General features: G+C 38.3%; 1 protein-coding gene across 8 annotated transcripts in view; it reads right to left on the minus strand.

The window, feature by feature from the left end:
* Positions 1-21474, minus strand: part of LOC140187280 (myosin-10) — a 166509-nt gene that overhangs the window by 54792 nt on the left and 90243 nt on the right. For all 8 annotated transcript variants that reach the window (XM_072242430.1, XM_072242429.1, XM_072242428.1 and 5 more), the window contains 8 exons: positions 12015-12078; positions 10061-10159; positions 7775-7918; positions 5359-5454; positions 3641-3759; positions 3400-3552; positions 2479-2652; positions 1595-1768 (listed from right to left, as the gene is read on the minus strand). In XM_072242430.1, the coding sequence (XP_072098531.1) occupies positions 1595-1768; positions 2479-2652; positions 3400-3552; positions 3641-3759; positions 5359-5454; positions 7775-7918; positions 10061-10159; positions 12015-12078 (1023 nt within the window). The remainder of the gene's footprint in view (positions 1-1594; positions 1769-2478; positions 2653-3399; positions 3553-3640; positions 3760-5358; positions 5455-7774; positions 7919-10060; positions 10160-12014; positions 12079-21474) is intronic.

A 21474-nucleotide genomic window follows, 5' to 3' on the forward strand; every position in this document is an offset into this window, starting at 1 on the left:
CCACCCATTTCAATATCTTTCCTATAATTCCATGGGCTCTCATCTTATTAAGCAGCCTCATATGCGGCACCTTATCGAAGGCCTTTTGAGAATCCAAATACACAACATCCACAGCCTCTCCCTTGTCAATCTTATTCGAGATTACCTCAAAAAATTCCAATAAGTTGGTAAGGCAGGATCTTCCCTTCATGAAACCATGCTGGCTTCGGCCTATCTTGTCATGCACCTCGAGGTATTTCATAACCTCATCCTTGAGGATTGACTCCAATATCTTTCCAACCACTGATGTCAGACTAATAGGTCTGTAATTTTCTTTTTGCTGCCTCCTTCCTTTCTTAAATAGCAGAACTACATTTGCGACCTTCCAGTCCTCCGGAACCATGCCAGAGTCTATTGATTCCTGGAAGATCATTTCCAATGCTTCCACAATCTCCAAAGCCACCTCCTTCAGAACCCTTGGGTGCACCTCATCCGGGCCGGGAGACTTATCTATTCTTAGTCCATTTAGCTTCCCAAGCACTTTCTCTCTAGTTATCTTGACTGTACCTAATTCTATTCCCTGATACCTCTGGCTATCAGGTATATTGCTCATGTCTTCCACTGTGAAGACTGATGCAAAATACTCATTCAGTTCCTCCGCCATCTCTGTTATCCATTATAATTACTCCAGCATCATTTTCAATCGGTCCCATATCTACCCTTGTCACTCTTTTACTCATCATATATTTTAAAAACTCAGTATCCTTTATGTTAATGGCCAACTTCCTTTCATAATTCATCTTTTCTTTCCTAATGACCTCCTTAGATTCTTTCTGTAAGTTTTTAAGGGTCCTCATTTTTCCCACTAATTTTTGCTTCCTTGTACGCCGTTTCCACAGCTTTCTGGAAAATGCTGCATTTCAGAGCACCTTGAAAGAATATCTGTAATTGCTTTACCTTAGAAAAAATTCTGATTAAACCCCACACAGCTGAACCCATTTTGTTCACAAACATCATCAGTACATTTGATCCTCCATACACAGGGTCTCTCCAGGCCCATAATACAATTGCCTTTCAATTACTTTCAGAATGGTTGTTTCAGCAGGCATCTTAATTAGTCCAGAGTAATTAGGACTGGGAAGTAAAGTCAACCAGGTCAAAGCCCTTGAGCAGGGGAAAAAAAAAGTTGCTAAAATTAAGAGTGATCCACAGATCCACTAACAAAGTGAAAAACAACTCCTTTTAAGGGATGCACGTCCAAGGTTGCAAAGGAAGTATTTTTATGCAACTGTTACACTGGGTCGAGAAAGAAAGAATGAACACAGGGCAAGCTTCCTACCCAAGGCAAAGCCAGATAATATTGTTCATTTTGAGGCATGATTAATGCTTAAAAAATCTATTGTGCCAAGGCATGGCAAGAAATTATATTTAAACAAGTTGGCACCTCTTCCAATAAGCTTACAATCCAGTGAAGTCATAATCCTAAAATCATACCTATATAAAGCAGCTTGTAGCATTTGTCTGACCCAAGTGACCATTTATGGTTTTCAATTAAAATTGCAAACAGACAATACAACCTATTGTCAATATTTAGCATTCCATTCAGTAGACATACCTTGCCGGCATAATGAATAATGCAGAAGTCAGCTTTATCTTTGAGTTGTCTTGGCTTTTGGAACTTAGAATGAGTACCTTGTTCTTGGCTTAATTTTTCCACAAACGTCTTATCAGTAGCCTTAGGAAACCAGCATTCCTCATCCAACAGAGCTAACACACCAGGAGGATTTGCCTAGCAAAACAAGTAAATACTTAACAGATTGAAGTTGGTTCGATATCCTTCAAAACATTTTCTTTACAGAATGTTATTAGGAATGTTTAGAACTGTGGCTCAAAAGAGGGGAGCCATGGAGTCATAAGTAGCTAGCCATGTGGACACAAGCTGGGGTCTGATCAGCCCCGGCTGGGTCACCTGGAGGTGGTTGTATGGTGTTGAAAGACCCGAAACACCCAATGATTCTAGGAACATCCCTGAAGATGTGTCCAGAAGCATCAATAGATGTATGTACACAGCAACCATAGATTGGACTTCTATTTAAAAAAAAAATTTTGATGTCCTTTAAGTACTTGCAGATAATGGTGTCTGGAAATTGCTTCTCCACTGGAGTGACTCAAAGACAAGGACAATTTTGTGACGTTTTGTTTGGCTAAAGGGTATACACTAGTTTGAAGTCCTGAATATTTAGTAATATGTGAAAAGAATCCATTTGCAAGTTTTGAAAGGGCATGGGGCAAATTCCAAATGATATGACCTTGTCCCTGACCTTTTGTCTATTTCCAGCTTCTATTACTTTTCTCCCTACTGTTAGTGATGTCCTCATAACCTGCCTTTATCTGCTATTATGTCACCAATTTATTCCAAGTACAGGAGAATTTGCAAAGTTATTAATTCCTTGAGCAGTAATTATGAAACTAATCAATGTGCAGAATTCTTATCCTTACAGGTCTTTCAATGAGGTCAATGCAAGGCTGAAGATCCAGACCAAAGTCAATGAAATTCCACTCGATGCCCTCTCGCTGGTATTCCTCTTGCTCCAGGATAAACATGGTGTGATTAAACAGCTGTTGCAATTTTTCATTGGTGTAGTTGATGCACAACTGCTCAAATGAGTTAAGCTGCAATAAAAATAGTTTCAGGTTTTGTTCAAATAGTCTATTGAGCCCAAATATAACACACACAAAAAAAAAATCAGGAAGGTCCTGCACTCACCTAGCATTAAACCCAACTCAAACCCAACCTATTTTATCAATCAGTATCATTGTTTCACCTCTAATCATCTTTCCAACATCCTTCCAAATATCCATGATTCACAACCCCAGATCAGAATCACCCCAAGAAATTGGGAGCAGCCGCTGCTTTCTATTGCAGAAAAATCAAAAATTTCTTCATTTCCTCCAAGAAGCTGCTTGTACCAGTTTTAAATGCAGATATCAAAAGTGAGGTCTTCCGGAGCATTCCAACAACATGATTTCATTCACTGGGGACCTTATTGATTCACTAGTTAGAAGATTAAAGGGGGAACTGAATTTTGCAAGGATGCAACTGGACAGGTGTTCCCAAATCCTTTGCAAAAGATTTAATTGTCACCAAGTTCTCTTCTTTTATTTTCATTCCTACTTCTGCTCCCATCTCAAACTCAGTCCCTTCAAAGGTTATCACAGCCTAATCCTGGGAATGTATTGAAACTTACAGTTCCAGCATTATGTCCCAATATCATTTTCCTCGCCACCCAGTCAAGCTCAGAACCAAGCTAACTAAAATACTATTGAGTACATGTCTATCTGAAAACTAGTCGAGTCTTCTACATTATGACACTATTGGGAAACAAGGGATAGGATTTTAGGAAGTCAAAATGGACTTACTTCAAAGATTTCAAAACCAGCAATATCCAAAATGCCAATGAAAGAAGCTCCCTGTCGTTTTGTTCTATCCAAAGCTTTGTTGATGCGATGAACAAGCCAACGAAAGAGGCGTTCATAAGTAGCCTTTGCTAATGCTTCAATTGCAAAGTCAGCCTTGAATCAAAAACATTCTTTCTTAAAAAAAAAAATCAAATAAAGCAGCAGCTTCAATTCATTTGCATCTCTACAAGCCTCAACGTACCTGCTCTTTGGTCTGTGCTTTCTGAACGTAGTCTCGGCCAACTTTGATGCGTGGTGTGAGTATAGCACGAGTGAATTCCATTACATTCATTCCCAGCAGGTGACAGAGTTTCTGAGCAGCTTAAGAGGATATTCATTAATCTATAATGTACTTGAAATAAGTGATTTCATAATATTCCATTCAAGTCCAAATATAAATCCCCTTTCATCAGGCATGCCGGCAAAGTTTTCCTATGTACACTATCATTATGATGAATGACTTGGTAATTAAGGACAAAACCTCCCTTTGATTTTTAGCTTTGAATATGGAAGGCAAACTACTGAAAGTAAAAATACTCCAAACTGGAGACTAGCATGAAACAAAAAAACAGGCCAGTTTGTTGATTAACCTTCAATGGAGGCCTGAAGCCATCAAAATTTGGAATAGAATAGAAATACAATTATGCACATATTTTGCTATTTTCACCCCATCCCCCAACCCAACTTGATATTCTGCTCCTTTTAGGTGTAAACTATCATACTAGCAGCAGTTGCCTTCTGATACCCAGCTAAGTATATCGTGTATATGCGTGAGCAAAAAAGCAAGGTGCGCTTAGGCAAAATCCTTTCACAGAGGAAGTGATTAAACCATGGAATATTGTTCAATTTAAAAGGTGTGGTGATCTCTACTTCAATGCATTTCTGACAAACAAAGGAAACAGGACATGTAGACATACAGGCAAAGATGATTTTTGGAGACATTGCGGGTGAATGATAATTTCCAGTGCTACAAAGCTGTACGCAACGATGACCAGTGTAACACCACAGAACTTAACCGAAAGATGCCATGATTTAGATTGCACATTACGTCAGTTTATGTCTGGAAGTCATCCCACATTCATAACTCCATCAACATATCCTTCTATTCCTTTCACCTTGACAAATCTACTCTTGCCCTTAAATTTACCTCTAATCCTGTGGTCCGATCCGCATTTCAGCCCTTTCTTGGATACAGAGATTTGTATGGATTCACCAGGGCCTTTCATTTAAGGTCTTTATTTGGAGGTTTCAAATGTCAATGTCTATCTTACCTAGCTTATCAGGATTTTCAAAATATCAGGATTTTCAAAATATCAAGCGCTCAGATGTTATTTTTCCTAAAGGTAGCTTTATCATGTGCTTCGAGGTTTTTGCTTTGACTATTTTCCAAAAATTTTCATCTTTTCAGTGGTTTTTATAACTAGGAGACCATAACCTTAAAGCAGAAGTGGTCTAACCAAAGTCCTTAAAATTCAAAAACCAATTTTCTTTCCATTTCTTTTTACAAATATAAAGGGAAAAATTGCTCAGTGATGCTGTCTGCTATTGCTCTTCAAATCTGAGGAATGTATTTGAATTTGATTGAAAATTTTGTCCAATAATTTGGAGCAATTTTCTTCCAGCAATGGAGAACTGAAGCTTTTGGTTGGATCTCTACACTGATGTGACATTTAATTCAGCCAATGTGGTGGTATAGAACTTCAAATAGTTTTAGCAGCTTTTGGCTAGTGGATGAAATTTGACCAAGGCTACAATGTGAAGAGCTTACAGAAAGCACAGGGCAGCCACAGTAATGGTTCTTACCAAGATACCTTTGGACCCATGAGGAAATTTTTACCTGCATTGCAAAAAATGGCAAATAGCTTAATGCCCATATGTTGGAATTAATGTTAACAATCTTGATGAACAGATATAACCTACCAGTGTTGTCTGGCATTGATGCTTGGTCTGTGTTCCTTTCCTTCTTAAACACAATACTTCCAAACTGCAGTACTGAAGAGGCCACTTTCAGCATTGCTGTGACAATAAAAACAATCATGGAATTTTATGTAACACACAATTTAATCAACCATCCAACGAAGTATAGCAATTTGTAGTTAATTTAAATAATGACATGGTGTAATCCCCAGATTTTTCTTGTTACATATTAGCATCTTACCCTCAAATCTATCATTCCAACCAATCATAACCACTTTAACAAAGAAAAAAAATCTTGTGATATATGTGAGGCAGTGTACTGAGATGGCAGGAGCAACATTAGATTTGTACAGAATTTGAACGAACTTTGAATATTAGACAAACCAAGCAAAGTAAAAGCATTTTCTTCTTGTTCAGATGCTAGACAAAATGTTTACATTCTTTACAAAAAGTTAAAAGCACTGGGCACCTATTGCAATAGTCTGACTAGGAATGCAACTTTAAACAGTACCACTCCCTCAAAAGAAATGGTGCCCTTGCTAATTGAATATTTTTAACAAAATAAGATTTAGGTACAGTAAAAGAAATTTACAAGATTAAACCGTTCAAAGTACTTTCACTCTTTACATTGCCAGTCAGTGCTTTCCATACTGTTCTATGTATTCATTTACATCAACAGCACTGCTGCCAGTTGTGCAGTGCTCTGGGTGGTCTATTGGGAATGTACAGTTTTACAAGCCATGCCTGCAGGGGCACAACATAGCAGCAACATATTCTAGTTTTTAACATTCAAGATTTGGGTCATTACAGGCTCAAAATGTCTAGCCATCCAAAATAATAGACATGCAACACTGGCTACACAAACATCGGAAACTACAAGTTAAAAGGATGGAAGGAATCCAAATGTCAAATATTTGAATATTCTTAAGCGTGAATATATATTCATCTGGGAGGTAGACTTGGCAAATTCTACCACAGTTCATGCCAGGTAAGCAAGCTTGCCCATCCAGTAGTATTGTTTGATGTTGATACTTTCTTACTGAGGTGCTGAAATACACAGAACAAACTTTAACACAATATAATCTTGGACACAATACTGTTACGAGCGTGGTTAGTAAAAGGAGAAAATAGTGTACCTGAACTGCATTTTTTCACCTTTTTAGCTTGTCCCCAATTATATCTACCTATAATGATTGCTCATACATTGAAATGGCTAGAGCTAAAGCTACACTAAGAGTTAGACTATTTCATTCAATCACATACTGCATTATTGTATTGAAGGAATTAATAATCTGCTGTTTGCTTTCCATAGCAGTTCCTTTTCATCTTTATTTTTTAGCCACAGCTCCCATATTACACTGCAAGTTGGGGCAAGTGTGAACACAAAGAAATTAGTATTATTTTCCCATGAAGTACAGAAACTAGATTGCAGGGATAACTAACAAAGTAAGACAAAATCTGAAATAAAAACAAATTTGGAACACTCATGTCAGCCAATATGTAAACATTTTAGGTCAATGCTACTGGCCTGCCAAATCTTCCTAGCTTTTTCTTATAAATTGTCTGCTTTTATAAAAATTTTGGCCAGTTGATTCATGAAAAAAAAAACACTCCTGCATTTTAAAAATCAAACTATTGATTTCAAATCTATTTAGCTTGCAGGGGAAAAAGAATCCCATTCCTAACCAGTTTTCCTAACTGCTTGATTCTTAATGTACAAGGTACCAGAAACAACTTTCTACACGAGATCACTAAGCCAGGAAAATAATGAGGTATTGAGAGAAGAGAAATGGAATGGATTTTTCTGAGGTTGCATTTATATTAATTGCATCTCAACATCATTTAATTTATATGCAAAACATTTCTCCCAGATGATAAATCCAGAGCACAATATGCCTAACAAATGTTAACACATTGACTTTAATCTTTACATTTAAGATCTTCCATATGCACTATAACTAGTGCACAAAGCATGTCTATTTCTTCTCTCCCATTTTAGGTATCTGATATCAGCAAATGTTGAAGTCCACAAGACGAAAATGTTATTAAAATCTACAGCAGTGTTTTCCATTAGTTGTGCTGTTTGCGGGCAGTTCAAGTAAAGGTGAAATTAAAATTCCCAGGGAGTTTGCCATTTACATTTGTTACTGAACCATTTATACATAAAACTTATAATTTCTGACATGAACCAAAAACTATTTTAAGTGTAACCTCACCAGGTTCTATTATTAATGACTCTCTCTATTTGTTAACCAGCCACCAGACAATGTTGTCCTGTTTAAATTCTCATTTCTCAAAAATCATTTAAAAATTAGCCTTCATTGCTTTCTCACCACACAGCTACCCATAGAATAGTTTAACAAAAAACTTTAAGCACTTGCACAGGGACTGGTTATAAATGTAGCCAGCAGCATCTTACACATGATTTCTTCATGGGAGAAACCCATGATGTGCATTGCCTCCATGGTTTCTTGGAAGTTGTCCTTCTCTTGCTGCCCAGGGATGGGAACATACCCATTGGATAGGAACCGGTAGTTATTGAATCCTTCGAGGAGCAGATCAGCTGAATGTAAAAGTACATTTTTTTTTTTTTAAAAACTTCCAATATTTCATAGTAATAATTACTTGCAAATTAAGACAGTGTAATGTAGAAAGGGCAGGATCCTCCCAGCAAAATTTATTTTTGAATGGGGAATAATTTATTTAAAAATGGGAAGAATTCCATAACATACATTTCAGGTTGACAATTTAAACAAGTTTGCCTCAAACACAAGTCTCCCCGACTCTCCAACCATCTCACATTTTACAATGACCTCTCAAGTAATGATGGGCTGGCTTAAGATTCTAAATATTCAGTCGTTTTATACTAACAGATTAATAAACTTTTTTTTTTTGGCAGTGGAAACCAGATTTGAACCTCAACCAGTTAAATCCATGTAGACATTTGAGCAGTAGAGCTCAGAGGAAAGCTAACTATTACCAAAACATAGAAGAGGTTTGCAGAATTAAAATGAGACCATTCAAGAATCCAATTTAAATTGTATTAAGAACATCAGAAATAGAGGTTAATGCCAATTCTCATTCCTAACCTCAGCTCTTCAAAGCCTCAACAAGGTACTTTGAAGCATGGTGACAGTTTGAAAGTGCTTCTGAGCAGCAAGTTCTAGATACCTGCCCTTACCACAACCTCTGTCTATTTTCCCCCCTCAATTGTATCAAGTTAACATAAGCCCACAAGCCCTGATTATTAACACCCCCAAAAGAAAAATGGGTCCTTCCTGTCTAGATCTCAATTTCATATACCCATTATCAGTCAACTTTAAGGAAAGAACCTCAGTATAGGCAAATGATCATTACTAAAATTCTTCAGCTTTGCCACATTGCTCAGATTTCTTCTGCTCCCTCTTTACTGTGATTCACATCAATCCTCTGCTACAGCAGCCAGAACACTTTACTCCAGCTACGTTGTTGTTCCTTTCTGCACCACATGTAGCATCGGCAACAACCCTGCCACTTCTTTAACATTTGTGTCTGAGCTTTACAAGGCCCAGTTGCCAGTTCATGCTCAACCTAGCACCAATGGAAAGCATGCGAAGAGCCGGCCTAATTCAAACCTGGGACCTCTCACTTCGAAGTCCGATGTGGTTGCCACGACACCACCAGCCAGGTAATCTAACTGTGGTCAAGTCCTCTTTGCAGATTCCTTGTTCTGACATTCCGCATCTCAGCCAATGGAGCAATACTTGGCTTGCTATCTTCACACATCTTTGAAGATGCACTCCAGGATCTGTTCATCTGAACTTCGCAATTCCACCATTTTCTGTAGCATCCCCTCACCTTGTATGCCCTTCCCAAATACAAGACCTTATTTTACAAGATCAAATTCCATTCACTACTTTTTGACCATGCACTTTTAACTTCATCAATCTGGGTACCATTAACAATTACCTTTGCCCCGACACTAACATTCAAACCATTGAAAATCAAGTCTTACAGAACTTCACTGTGTGCTATAGGGTCCTCTTAACTAGTTAGGAGATTAAGGCCAACAGGAGCCAACAGCACTGACACAGGATTAAAGTTAGTCTGTATGGTTAGTGTTTAACGTCTTAAGCAATTAGAAGAAATAAAAATAAACGTGAAGGAAATGGTAGATACAAATCATTCTGCAACACCCATAAATTCTAATAGAATATGAATTTAATTGACAAAACCTTGTAAAATCATATTTACGTAACTTTATGCAATAGGTCAACACTAAAGCATTCCAGTTCTCTCAAAGCAGCCAAAGTATTTGCATCATAAAAATTAAGCAGTGATGCTTTCCATATTGTTCAGAAAATTTTGTGCATATCAATAATGGATAACATCTAATTTTAACATGTAAACTTTCCAACTTGAGTATTTTGCAACCACTTCTGAGAACAAACCCTTAAAATCAAGTCAAAAATCAATCCCAGATGTCTCACTGCCAATAATGTTCAGAAAGAAATGTTGATTAACGTTCCTGAACCATGCCTGCCCTTGATTTTCTAACCCATCACAAGGTACTTTTCTGTACCCAAGCTCTGATGTAGCTAGCTTTGACTAGTGGAAAAACATTGAAGCCAGACACAGACAGGTAGAGATGGATTGATGGCGGGGGAGAGGTGTTAGCTGGGGAGAGGGTACAGAATACACTCAGTTTGTAACAGAACTGACTTACATTTAAGATGTTCTCCCGCTCCACAAAGAAGCTGATAGAAAATGTGGAATGTTCGTTCTTCCTTTGCTTGGCGTATTGCACGGGATTTTTCCAGAAGATCTTGTCAAAGTCAAGTCTAATCATTGGATGAATTGCGATAACGAAAACATGATCCGTTATTCCAATCAAAATGCGGAAATATCTGCAGCAATCTACATCACGATGTGGACAAAATCCTAATTAACAAACTTTGCCAAAAGAATTCTGAATGTATTATAGAGGACACCTGTTTACCTAAAAATGTGTATTTATAGGTTAGTTAACAAAATCAAACTGATATCCAAGGTTGATTTTTGTGCAGGTGGTTTAAGAGCTTCACAAGAAATCAGGAATTTGGGCTCAACAGATCAAAGGTTTATCAAACCAGTGAGTGACTACTTGCAATTACAAATTGCCTACCACAGGTAAACAAAGTTGAAATTAATAGACCAGTCTGACTGAGTTTAGAAGGTAAAGATTACCAGGTCCTTTACTTGAACAATTATATTTCACTATTTCATAACCAATTTTGAACAGCTAAACAGAATGTTTTAATATGCCATGTGAAAAGCCAGACCACAATTGCCTATCAATGAAAACCCGTTAAGCCAAAATGAGCATTTAACATGTAATGAACATAATTGAAATTGATATTTAACCACTTATTTCACTCAAACTTGAAGCACAAATTAGAATCTTTCATTTAAATGGAATTCCACAGGTCAATTTTATTAAAGGATTTAATTAGAGCAACAAGAACTCAAATTGTATTTAAAACATTTTTTTAATCTGCTCCAACAATCTTTGCAGCAATGAATTCCAGAACATAATTTGCTGCATACAATTTTCCTCTCATTTCCTCTTTTACTCCTTTTTAGAGTTACCCTTAAATTAGCATCATGTGGCTTTCAACCCATCTGCCCATGGAAACCATTTCAATTTTACTTCCAAACCAATTTTGATCGAACTTCTTTAGCCTTCTTTGCAGTTAAAAAAAAAAAGCGCCAGTCAATACTCTCCACATTGCAGACTTCTCACACTCCATTATTTAAGCCATCTCCGCAATGTCTGGTGACACTATATCTTTCTTAATCAATGGTGCATAGATCTGACCATTATATGCCACTGGGATATAATAAATGGCTTTATGTAAACCCTCGTTATTATACTTCAGCCCAAAAGATGTAACAGCCTTTTTCAGCTAGGTAACATTTTCTCATTTTTCTTCAGTTTTTAGGGTTTCAGAAAGAGCAAGAATGGCTGCTGGGTAAAATTCATCTGCTTTGAAAGTGAATGTATACCAATGTTGCAAGGATATTTAAAGCATTTTCTCCACTCATACCATAATAGTCAAATACAGTTTAGCATGCTAATAGAACATAGAACAGCACATTACAGGCCCTTCAGTCCACAATGTTGTGCCGACCATTTACCCTGCTCTAGAATTACCCTACTGCATAGCCCTCTACTTTCCTAAGTGCCATGTACCTATTTGAGTCTCTTAAAAGACCCTGTTCTATCCGCCTCCACCACCATCACCAGCAAAAACTTACCTCTGACATCCAATCTGTACCTACTTCCAAGCATCTTAAAACAATGCCCTCTCGTTAGCCATTTCAGTCCTGGGAAAAAGCCTCTGGCTATCCACACGATCAATGCCTCTCCTCATCTTATACACCTCTCATCCTCCCTCACTCCAAGAAAAGGCCACATTCACTCAACCTGTTCTCATAAGGCACGCTCTCCAATCGAGGAAACATCCTCGTAAATCTCCTCTGCACCCCTCTATATTATCCGTTATACTATAGTATGCTAATGTAAAAAAAGTGTTAAAAATGCCCTACACAAATACAGACATGACCACATTTTATTTTGTGTAACCCCACAGCATTCCATTGCCACTACCCTCCCAAAAAGGCAGCAGTGAAGAGGATACAGGTCTCAATGTTGGCCCCAACAATATAGCCAGTGACATCAAAATTGATTCGAATGAATTTTCCCTGCAAGAAAAAAAAACATTTTATCAAAGTTATTTCTTATTATTTTTAATCAATAGAATTTATACCAAGCTTGAGAGGAAATGTATATAAACACATTCTACTGAAGTCATAAGTTCATTTCTGAAAATTCCAGAATTATCACTAAGTTCAAATACTCAACTAAAGCCAAAAAGAGGAACAAACACCTGTGACAAATACTTGCACTACCTCACTGAAACCTGATAACATGTACTGTATATTACCCAAAAGTTAACAAGTCAAGGTCATGCACGAAAGTGAATGCCCCAGAGAATGAGTAAACTGCAGAACTGGGAAATTCTTTGCCAGAAAATAGACAATGGCAAAAGGTTAGGCTCAATTCAAAAACCAGTTTAGTCTATCAAATTACCTCCCCACCCTTTCCCCTGGTTTAAGTTACGGGTCTTTTTTAAAAAAACTGTATCATGATTCCATTAACAGTGACAATTAAAAGTATCACTTGAATTCAATGTGATACAATACTACTGGCTTGACTGATGTGGTGGTTTATGGAATCTTATTTAAAAATACTACTAAAAATTGCACTTTCACGAATTTAAACTTCTTAGGTGACCCATAACATTCTAAAATTCTTCAACAGAGTACTGCGGGCAGCAGCATCGGCACAACATATGAACATGTTTCTGTTACTGATCTGTAGTCCATAGAGGATTGAAGTCATTGCTGCCTTGGAACGAGATTGTTTTCATTCTGAGAAACTTAAATCAAGAGCAACTCTGATGGCTCCCAGAGGACCATGTTTAAAAGAATATATTTTAATGAATGCTGTACAACAGAAAACTCTGTCCGGGGGGTGGGAGGGCTTTGAGACAAGAGGGGAGAAATACATGGATCAGTCAGAAGAGAACAAGGATGCAAGTAAATAAAAAGTGGAAGAGGGGAGGAAGGGCAGAAGAGGGGAGGAAGGGCAGAAGAGGGGAGGAAGGGCAGAAGAGGGGAGGAAGGGCAGAAGAGGGGAGGAAGGGCAGAAGAGGGGAGGAAGGGCAGAAGAGGGGAGGAAGGGCAGAAGAGGGGAGGAAGGGCAGAAGAGGGGAGGAAGGGCAGAAGAGGGGAGGAAGGGCAGAAGAGGGGAGGAAGGGCAGAAGAGGGGAGGAAGGGCAGAAGAGGGGAGGAAGGGCAGAAGAGGGGAGGAAGGGCAGAAGAGGGGAGGAAGGGCAGAAGAGGGGAGGAAGGGCAGAAGAGGGGAGGAAGGGCAGAAGAGGGGAGGAATTTAAAGTACAAAAGATGCTGAATGAATACCAACTGGGTATAAACCAACTTATTTTATGGCTACATTTTGGCAAAGTTTGTTTTACTACACATTACCCCACAAGGTCGAAAAGCATTTCTTTGCGGTTACCCGAGCCACCGTCTCAAACTGATGATTCTTTTAATCTGAGGTAAAAACGCAGATAAACAATGCATCTCTTCAACAATCCTTCCCAGTACTACATTTTTTAAAAAAAAAATTCACTAGAGATCAAAACACTCAAGTTAAAGTGGAAATCCAGCCAAAATTCAGTAAATGGCTGAACATTTACATAAGCCATGCACTTAAGCACAACTCAAAAGAAAAAAGTTCTCAAATAACTCAGAATCCCGACACACTCAAAAAGGGAGACATTTCAGCTTATTGATAAAGACATTTTCAAAAACTATTTTCACTTCATGCGTACTTTCTGAACTGTTGTCTACCCAAGCCAAAAAGTTTAGAGTACCCTAGGGTTTTGAAGACAGGTGGCCAATTATCTGCTTACTCTAACCTGAAAGTTCAAAGTAAATTTTATTGGCAAAGTACATATTTGTCACCATATACAATCCTGAGATTAATCTTCCTGCAGACATGCTCAGCAAATCTACAGAATAGTAACTGTAACATGATCAATGAAAGATCTACTAAAGTGCAGAAGGCAACAAACTGTAAATGCAAATATAAATAGCAATACATAACAAGAACATGAAATAAGGAGTAGTTAAAGTAAAATCATTGCTTGTGGGATGGGCAAGTGAGTGTAGTTATCCCTTTGTTCACGAGTCTGATAGTTCTGGGGGGGGGGGGGGGTACTAACTGTTCTTCTGCCTGGTGCTTTTGAGTCCTGAGGCTTTTGTACCTTCTGCCTGATGGCAGCAGCAAGAAAAGTGTGTGGCCTGGGTAGAGAGGATCTCTGATAATGGATGCTGCTTTTCTCCGACAGCATTTCATGTAGATGTGCTAAATCGTTGGGAGTGTTTTACCTGTGATGTACTGGGCTGAATCCACCACCTTTTGCAGGATTTGGTGCTTCAACACTAGGCGATGATGCAGCCAATCATTACGCTCTCCACTACACATTTACAGATATTTGTCAAGGTTTTAGATGTCATGCCAGATCTCCGTAAACTCTTAAGGATTTAATACAAATTCTAAGAAATTCTTGAAAACATCTTTCCATTCAGTTTGCATTAAACATTGCCTTTTATGACAATAATTGTCACAGCCCCACTGAGGCATTATCTTCACTAACATTACCATTTGAGTCATTAGGCTAAGCTGAAATATCTAAATTTGCTTTCTGGTACTAGGGTTCATGGAAAGCTAAAGAATTCACCTCTAGCAGTCTTGGTGTTTTTAATACTTTCTCCTTTCTCAAATATTTTCAGTTTTTCCTGGTTAAGAAGTGCAGACCTTTGAAATAATGATAATCATCAAGTCTTAATTTATGACTTCAGTATGAGAAAGTATTAGTACAAAGATAAAATACACTATGCTGGTTGGAGATAAAGGTGGAGTGTTCTTACGCAAGCAATTCTACTCCATCTGGTTATTATTAAAAGCACACAGCTAAGGATTTGCAAAAGTATAACATTTTGGCTTTCCTCTCAAGACCAAGTACTGAAATTCCTTCTGACAAATCTCATAGTTGGCTAAGAATATGATTGTTCAGAGTACTGGGAACATATGACAGCTGTTGTCATATCTATTTTAACACCCACTACACTTGAGTCAGTACCATTAAGAAATTATTTAAACACCCATGAAACTTACATTGTTGCCCACAAATTGTTGAAACATCATCGTAACACAACATATATATTCTTAGTCCACTGACAGGATACCACCAGTGGTTGGATGCCAGAAAGGCAACTGTAACTAAAAGTTAATTTATAGTAATGAGCAATCTCAAATTGTATCTAACCTGGATCATTGTAATGATCCTACAGTCATTCCTATGGAGGTCTAAAGGTCAACACCCTAATACAATGTACTAGTATATTGCAAACCAACTTCTCATACACTGTTTTGCAGTCCCAGTGCAAGTTTATATCCAAAACTTGTTTAAGCTATAAAATGAAACTTGCACAATAAATGCAAGATCTCTAGAGGGTTAAGGCCAGAAGTATTTGTTGAACAAGCATTTTCTCCTCAGAGGCCATATAATTCTGTTTTCTCTCTGATGTTCATGTTTTAAAATGGAAAGCTGTCAATAAGTAGTCTTAAACAATGACAGCTCACTCTTTATAGGTACTAATACATTACAGAACGGAAATTTGATACAAATTTATAAAATTCATTCCAGTAATTCTAAGATGCATTTCTAAAACCTCTTCTGAAATATGCAAAAGTTAGAATATTGAATTAAGTTTTCTTACAGAAGGTTCGCTTCTATATTTAGAGACTCAGCTGGTAGCATCTAATTGGCTTATGAAGCAACATCCAATTTTGTTGGATTTTAAACAGTTTTACATCATTGTACAAAAATTATCTTTTGGAAAATAGGACAAAGAATCTATTCATTTAGAATCATTGATATATACAGCATAGAAACAGCCTCTCAGCTCATCATATCCATCCATGCTAAGCCTAGACTTATCCTATTATTTTAATCTTTCTTCCCATCAATGATTATCTCCTTCCCACTTACTTGCCCCATCACCCTTCCTGAGGGGTAAGCTAATTAACCTACAAACCCAAACCTCGCACATTGGTAGGTTAATGGTCACTGTAACTTGCATGTGGAAGAAAACAAAATACCCTTGAGTTGGAGAGAACATGCAAGCTCCCCAAACTTAATCAAACCCAAGTTTCTACAACTGCAAGGTAGCAGCACTGACCACTGTGGACCTTATTATTGTTTTCACTAAATACAGGATGGTAGGAAATGAACATCCACAAGGTGGGAGAAGAGAATGGACAGTTCAACAATGATAGAAATAAATAAGATACAGAACAAATGTGCACTGGCGATGCTTGAAATAATTAACCATTCAGGTAGAATGGTTTTGTCACAGCAAACCTTCCTTGTGAAAGAGGGGCAACAGCTGCCCAGATGATTCTAATATTTATGGAGCCATCTGGATGATGTATTAATAAGTAGTATTAGAAATAAAACAATGTAAAGTAGTGACATACAGGTAACAGCTGACAGAATTGGTACCACAAGAACATTAGAAATGCTCAGGCTACATTAGGAGAGAAAAAACATTAATATTTCAGATGGAAAATAGTGCATCATAATTGGCCAGTTCTAATACCAACCTAGAAAATGGGTTACTCAAAATCATTATCAATACAAGCTGCAATGTGCCCAAAAAGATGAAGACCTCACATTCATAAATGGAAGTGGGGCAGAGAATTGAACTACAGTTTCAAGTGTGTGAACCCTTTGCACTTAGCTGGTTTTCTGCATTAATTACTCATAAAATGTGGTCTGATCTTCATCTAAGTCGCAAAATAGACCAACCCCATCTGCCAAATCTTCTAACAATTCTTTGACTTCTCATCAATACCAAGTACACCAGTTAAACAATTACAGCCTAGGTTCAAAAATGTATGTGAACCTCTGGGGTAATGTCTTCTGCAAAAGCTATTTGGAATCAGGTGTTCCAATCAATGAGATGAGATTGGAGGTGTGGGTTGTAGAGGTGCCCTGCCTTATAAAAAGACTCAATGTCAGGTTACTGACAGAGCCTTCTCTTCAGAAGAAAGATCTGTTTATATGCACCATGCCTCAATCAAATCAACTTTCAAGAAGAATTGTAGAGATGCATGAAGCTGGAAAAGGTTAGAAAAGCATTTCTAAAGACCTGAGTGTTCATCAGTCCACAGTCAGAGAAATTGTCTACAAATGGAGGAAACTCAGTACTATTGCTACTCTCCCTAGGAATGGGCATCCTGCCAAGATCACACCAAGAGCCGAACGTGCAGTGGTGAAAGAGGTGGAAAAGAACCCAAGGGTAACAGCAACAGACCTGCAGGGATCTATAGAATGGTGCTCATGGAAGAACATCACGGAAGAAACCACTGCTCTCCAAAAAAAAAAAAAAATAGCAAAAACATTACTGCACATCAAGTTTGCAAAAGACCACCTGGATGTTCCACAATGCTTTTGGGACAATGTTCTGTGGACAGATAAGACAAAAGTTAACTTCTTGGCAAAAATTCACAGCGCTATGTTTAAAGGAAAAAGGGCACTGTGCACCAGAACCTCACTGCACACCAGCATCATTGTTTGGGGCAGCTTTTCTGCCTCAGGGCCTGGACAGTTTGCAATCGTTGAGGGAACAATGAATTCAAAATTGTATCATGGCATTTTACAGGAGAATGTCAGTCCGTCATCTGAGGCTTAACAGAAGTTGGATAATGCAACAAGACAATGCTCCAGAAGACAAGAGTAAGTCAACAGAATGGTTTAAAAAGAACTCATATTTTAGAATGGCCAAGTCAGAGTCCAGATCTTAAGCCAATTGAGATACTGTGCACTACCTGAAGAGGGCTGTTCATGCAAGGTATCTCAGATATATCAAGGAACTGAAAAAGTTTTGTATGAAGGAATGGTCTAAAATTCCTCCTCACCACTGTACAAGTCTGATCGGTTGATGGAGGTTACTGCTGCTAAAGGAGGTTCTACCAGTTATTAAATACAAGGGTTCACCTACTTTTCCCAGCCTGGACTGTGGATAATTAAACAATGTTTTCAATAAAGATATGAAAAGTACAATTGTTTGTGTGTTATTAGTTTAGGCAGATGGTGCTTGTCTATTATTGTGACTTAGATGAAGATGAGACATTTTATGAGTAATTAATTCAGAAAACCAGGTAATTGCAAAGGTTTCATGAACTTTTACTTGCAACTGTATATGCAATTGGAAACTTTTTCTGCAGACTAAAGCAGAAAGGTGATCCATATAGCAATGAGGAAAGAGTGCCATACACTAGATTAGAAGAGCAAGTGACTACGTATTTGCTAGATAAAGGGAAACAAATGAAAAGTCCAGAGGTTGCATTGGAAAGTGTTGGGAGAAAGGGACTGGTTGTTGAAGATGGGATGTAGTCCTATGGATTAAAGGAGTGAGCCATTTAGAAAGTTAAAAGGCATTGTGTATATTCATGGAATTCCTTTGAAAGAAACTGATGATGGGTTCATTGAGGTATCTGATGGAATGGAAAGCAGGAACAAGAAGAAAACTGTCTTTGCTTTGACCAAGAAAATAGAGAGATGAAAAGTGCAGGAAATTGGGACCTCAGACTTTTGTGCATCTACCATATATGGTGGATGGTAGGACAGAGTTCAAGGAGGCCACCATCCCAAACAGCACCCATGTGAAAGGTCAAATCACAGCAAATGCAGAGGGGGTTAACTGGGATCGCAGAATCCTTACAGGTTACATGGTAGGAAGAAGTTGAAACAGGGGTGGGTGCCTGTGGACTTGAAATGAATATTTTGTCACATGCCCTTCCTGGAGATACAGACAGCGATCCAGAATGAAAAGTCAGATGTATCACGTGAAGGCAAGGGTTGATATTGGTGGGGGGGAAAAAACTGAAACTTGAGTTCCATGAATTGAGGAAACATCACAAATACAGGTATCGATATATCGAGAAATATCCAAGGGAGCAGCCCCAAGGATTATACCATGCATCCCACACACAAAAAAAAATAGCTTGGGCCAAGTTACATTTGACACGGAGAAGGTGGGTGATTTCGAAGAGCTTGAGCCAGGTGGTGATTGGTACTGGTCGGGCACATTCAAGACAACAAAGGACACTCACTCCAATGTCCTCTCTGAGGAGTGCACACAAACACATTTTTTGCTACTAGTGCACAAAGGAATTTAAACTGTGCCCAAAGAGTTGTCACTAAAAATGTTAATTATATTTCACAATGGAGACAATCACATTTCCTTTTCCAGTTTCTGATTCAGATGGTGTTGACAACATGGAACTTGATTTGTCTGCAGATTTTAGAACTGGCTTACTCATACTGTTTTTATTAAAAAAATTATTCAGCACGTACATGCTCCTGTCACTGGACAAAAAAATTGCACAGCACAATATTTTTGTGCACACTGATCATTACAAATTAGAGGGAATATTGCCTCACTCCATCCATCCTCAGATGTTGCAGCTTGCAGGACTAGGCAACATTGTTCATTTACGTCAGAACTGGCCAGCTCTCCTGCAAGGATACCCATCGTTAATGTTAGCTCCGTTTTTCCCATCTTCATGAACACTTCCCGATTTATTGCACATTTCCAACATGCTCCTTTTGGTTTCAGCTCTCTACGACAGCTAAGCACAATCCAAGCACAGCTTTAATATGTCTTTCTCTTTCACCTTAGCAATTTTCACTAATCCATCAGCCAGATATAGTCATAAACAGTGCATCACCATGGCAACCCTGCCCTAAACCTAACAGAACAATTTCTTTTCTACGATCTCCAACTTGAAGCTAATGATTCGGATAAAAGCTCAAGGGTTGACGAACTTTCTTGCAACTGTATATGCAACTGGAAACTTTTTTTCTGCAGACTGTCACTGTAGGCACCTGCGCCTGCATGTGCGCACATTTTAAGGTTGATGCAGGGTTTCGACCCAACATGTCGACAATTCCTTTCCCCACATAGATGCTGCTCAACCCACCGGGTTTCTCCAGCAGATTGTTACTGAAGATTCTAGCATCAGCAGTGTCTTGTGTTTTCTTGGTAGAACTTGAATTTGTTTTAGAAACATAGAAAATAGGTGCATGAGTAGGCCATTCGGCCCTTTGAGCCTGCACCACCATTTATTATGATCATGGCTGATCATACAACTCAGAACACCGCCCCAGCCTTCCCTCCATACCCCCTGACCCCTGTAGCCACAAGGGCCATATCTAACTCCCTCTTAAATATAGCCAATGAACTGGCCTCAACTGTTTCCTGTGGCAGAGAATTCCACAGATTCACCACTCTCTGTGTGAAGAAGTTTTTCCTAATCTCGGTCCTAAAAGGCTTCCCCTCTATCCTCAAACTGTGGCCCCTCGTTCTGGACTTCCCCAACATCAGGAACAATCTTCCTGCATCTAGCCTGTCCAATCCCTTTAGGATTTTATATGTTTCAATCAGATCCCCCCTCAATCTTCTAAATTCCAACAAGTACAAGGCCAGTTCATCCAGTCTTTCTTCATATGAAAGTCCTGCCATCCCAGGAATCAATCTGGTGAACCTTTTCTGGCACCTACCACACACAGTTGAGTCCTTTTGGGTCATGTTAGGTTACAGATGCCCATGCACAGATCACATCTGATGTAGATCAGATCTTAAATTCTCTGCTGAGCCAACGCTAGCAGGAAGCATGAATGAAGATCACATATACACAACATGAAAAGTAACTAGATAATCTGCTTCCGCTTGATCGCCACTGAAGTATCTGGCTGGTCGTGAGTGGACATTGATTTGCAATGCAGCATGAAACAAGATGTGTGTTCTCAACCCAGTCAGTGCTTCAATCCTAACAAACAGTCTCTAGGGAGAATGTCTCTGGAAGCCACAACTGATGCTTAACTGGAAATGTCAACAGGGAGAATCATGTCTGTTGTGTAATTATTTACTTATCTGCATTTTACTTATCTGCCCTCAAATGTTTCTGTCAGCACTTGAATTTTTTTTTAGGCCAAGTGTAATAAACTTTTTAGAATTTAGTTTCAATAACTGAAAATGCATTAACTGTTACTGGTCATTCAAATTCTCCCCCTCCCAAGTATAATTTAATATTCGATAAATTCTTAGGTAATTTTACCAATTCCATCAGATGATCAGCCATTTGCTCTATATATTTTTATATAGAAGGGAATATGGCTGGAAACATGGGTCTTTCCTTTTCTAAAGCTCCAACAATATCCCTGTGTTTATGAAAAAAAAACATTGAGAATCACAGCACAGTCTGACAACATGAAAATAATTTGCAGATGCCCTGCTTTGGATTAAATATTTCAAACTTTGGCTACAAAGTTCCTAGCATTTCACACTTCTAAAGATCTTGGATCAATTATTCTGGAAACAGCATTTCAGCCTCAAATATTTGAGCAAACAAATCCTTTTGTAATATAAAGCTCCAAATATGGCAAAGATTGGATGAAT

Source organism: Mobula birostris, chromosome 24 (assembly GCF_030028105.1).
Source record: "Mobula birostris isolate sMobBir1 chromosome 24, sMobBir1.hap1, whole genome shotgun sequence".
Taxonomy (NCBI): Eukaryota; Metazoa; Chordata; class Chondrichthyes; order Myliobatiformes; family Myliobatidae; genus Mobula; species Mobula birostris.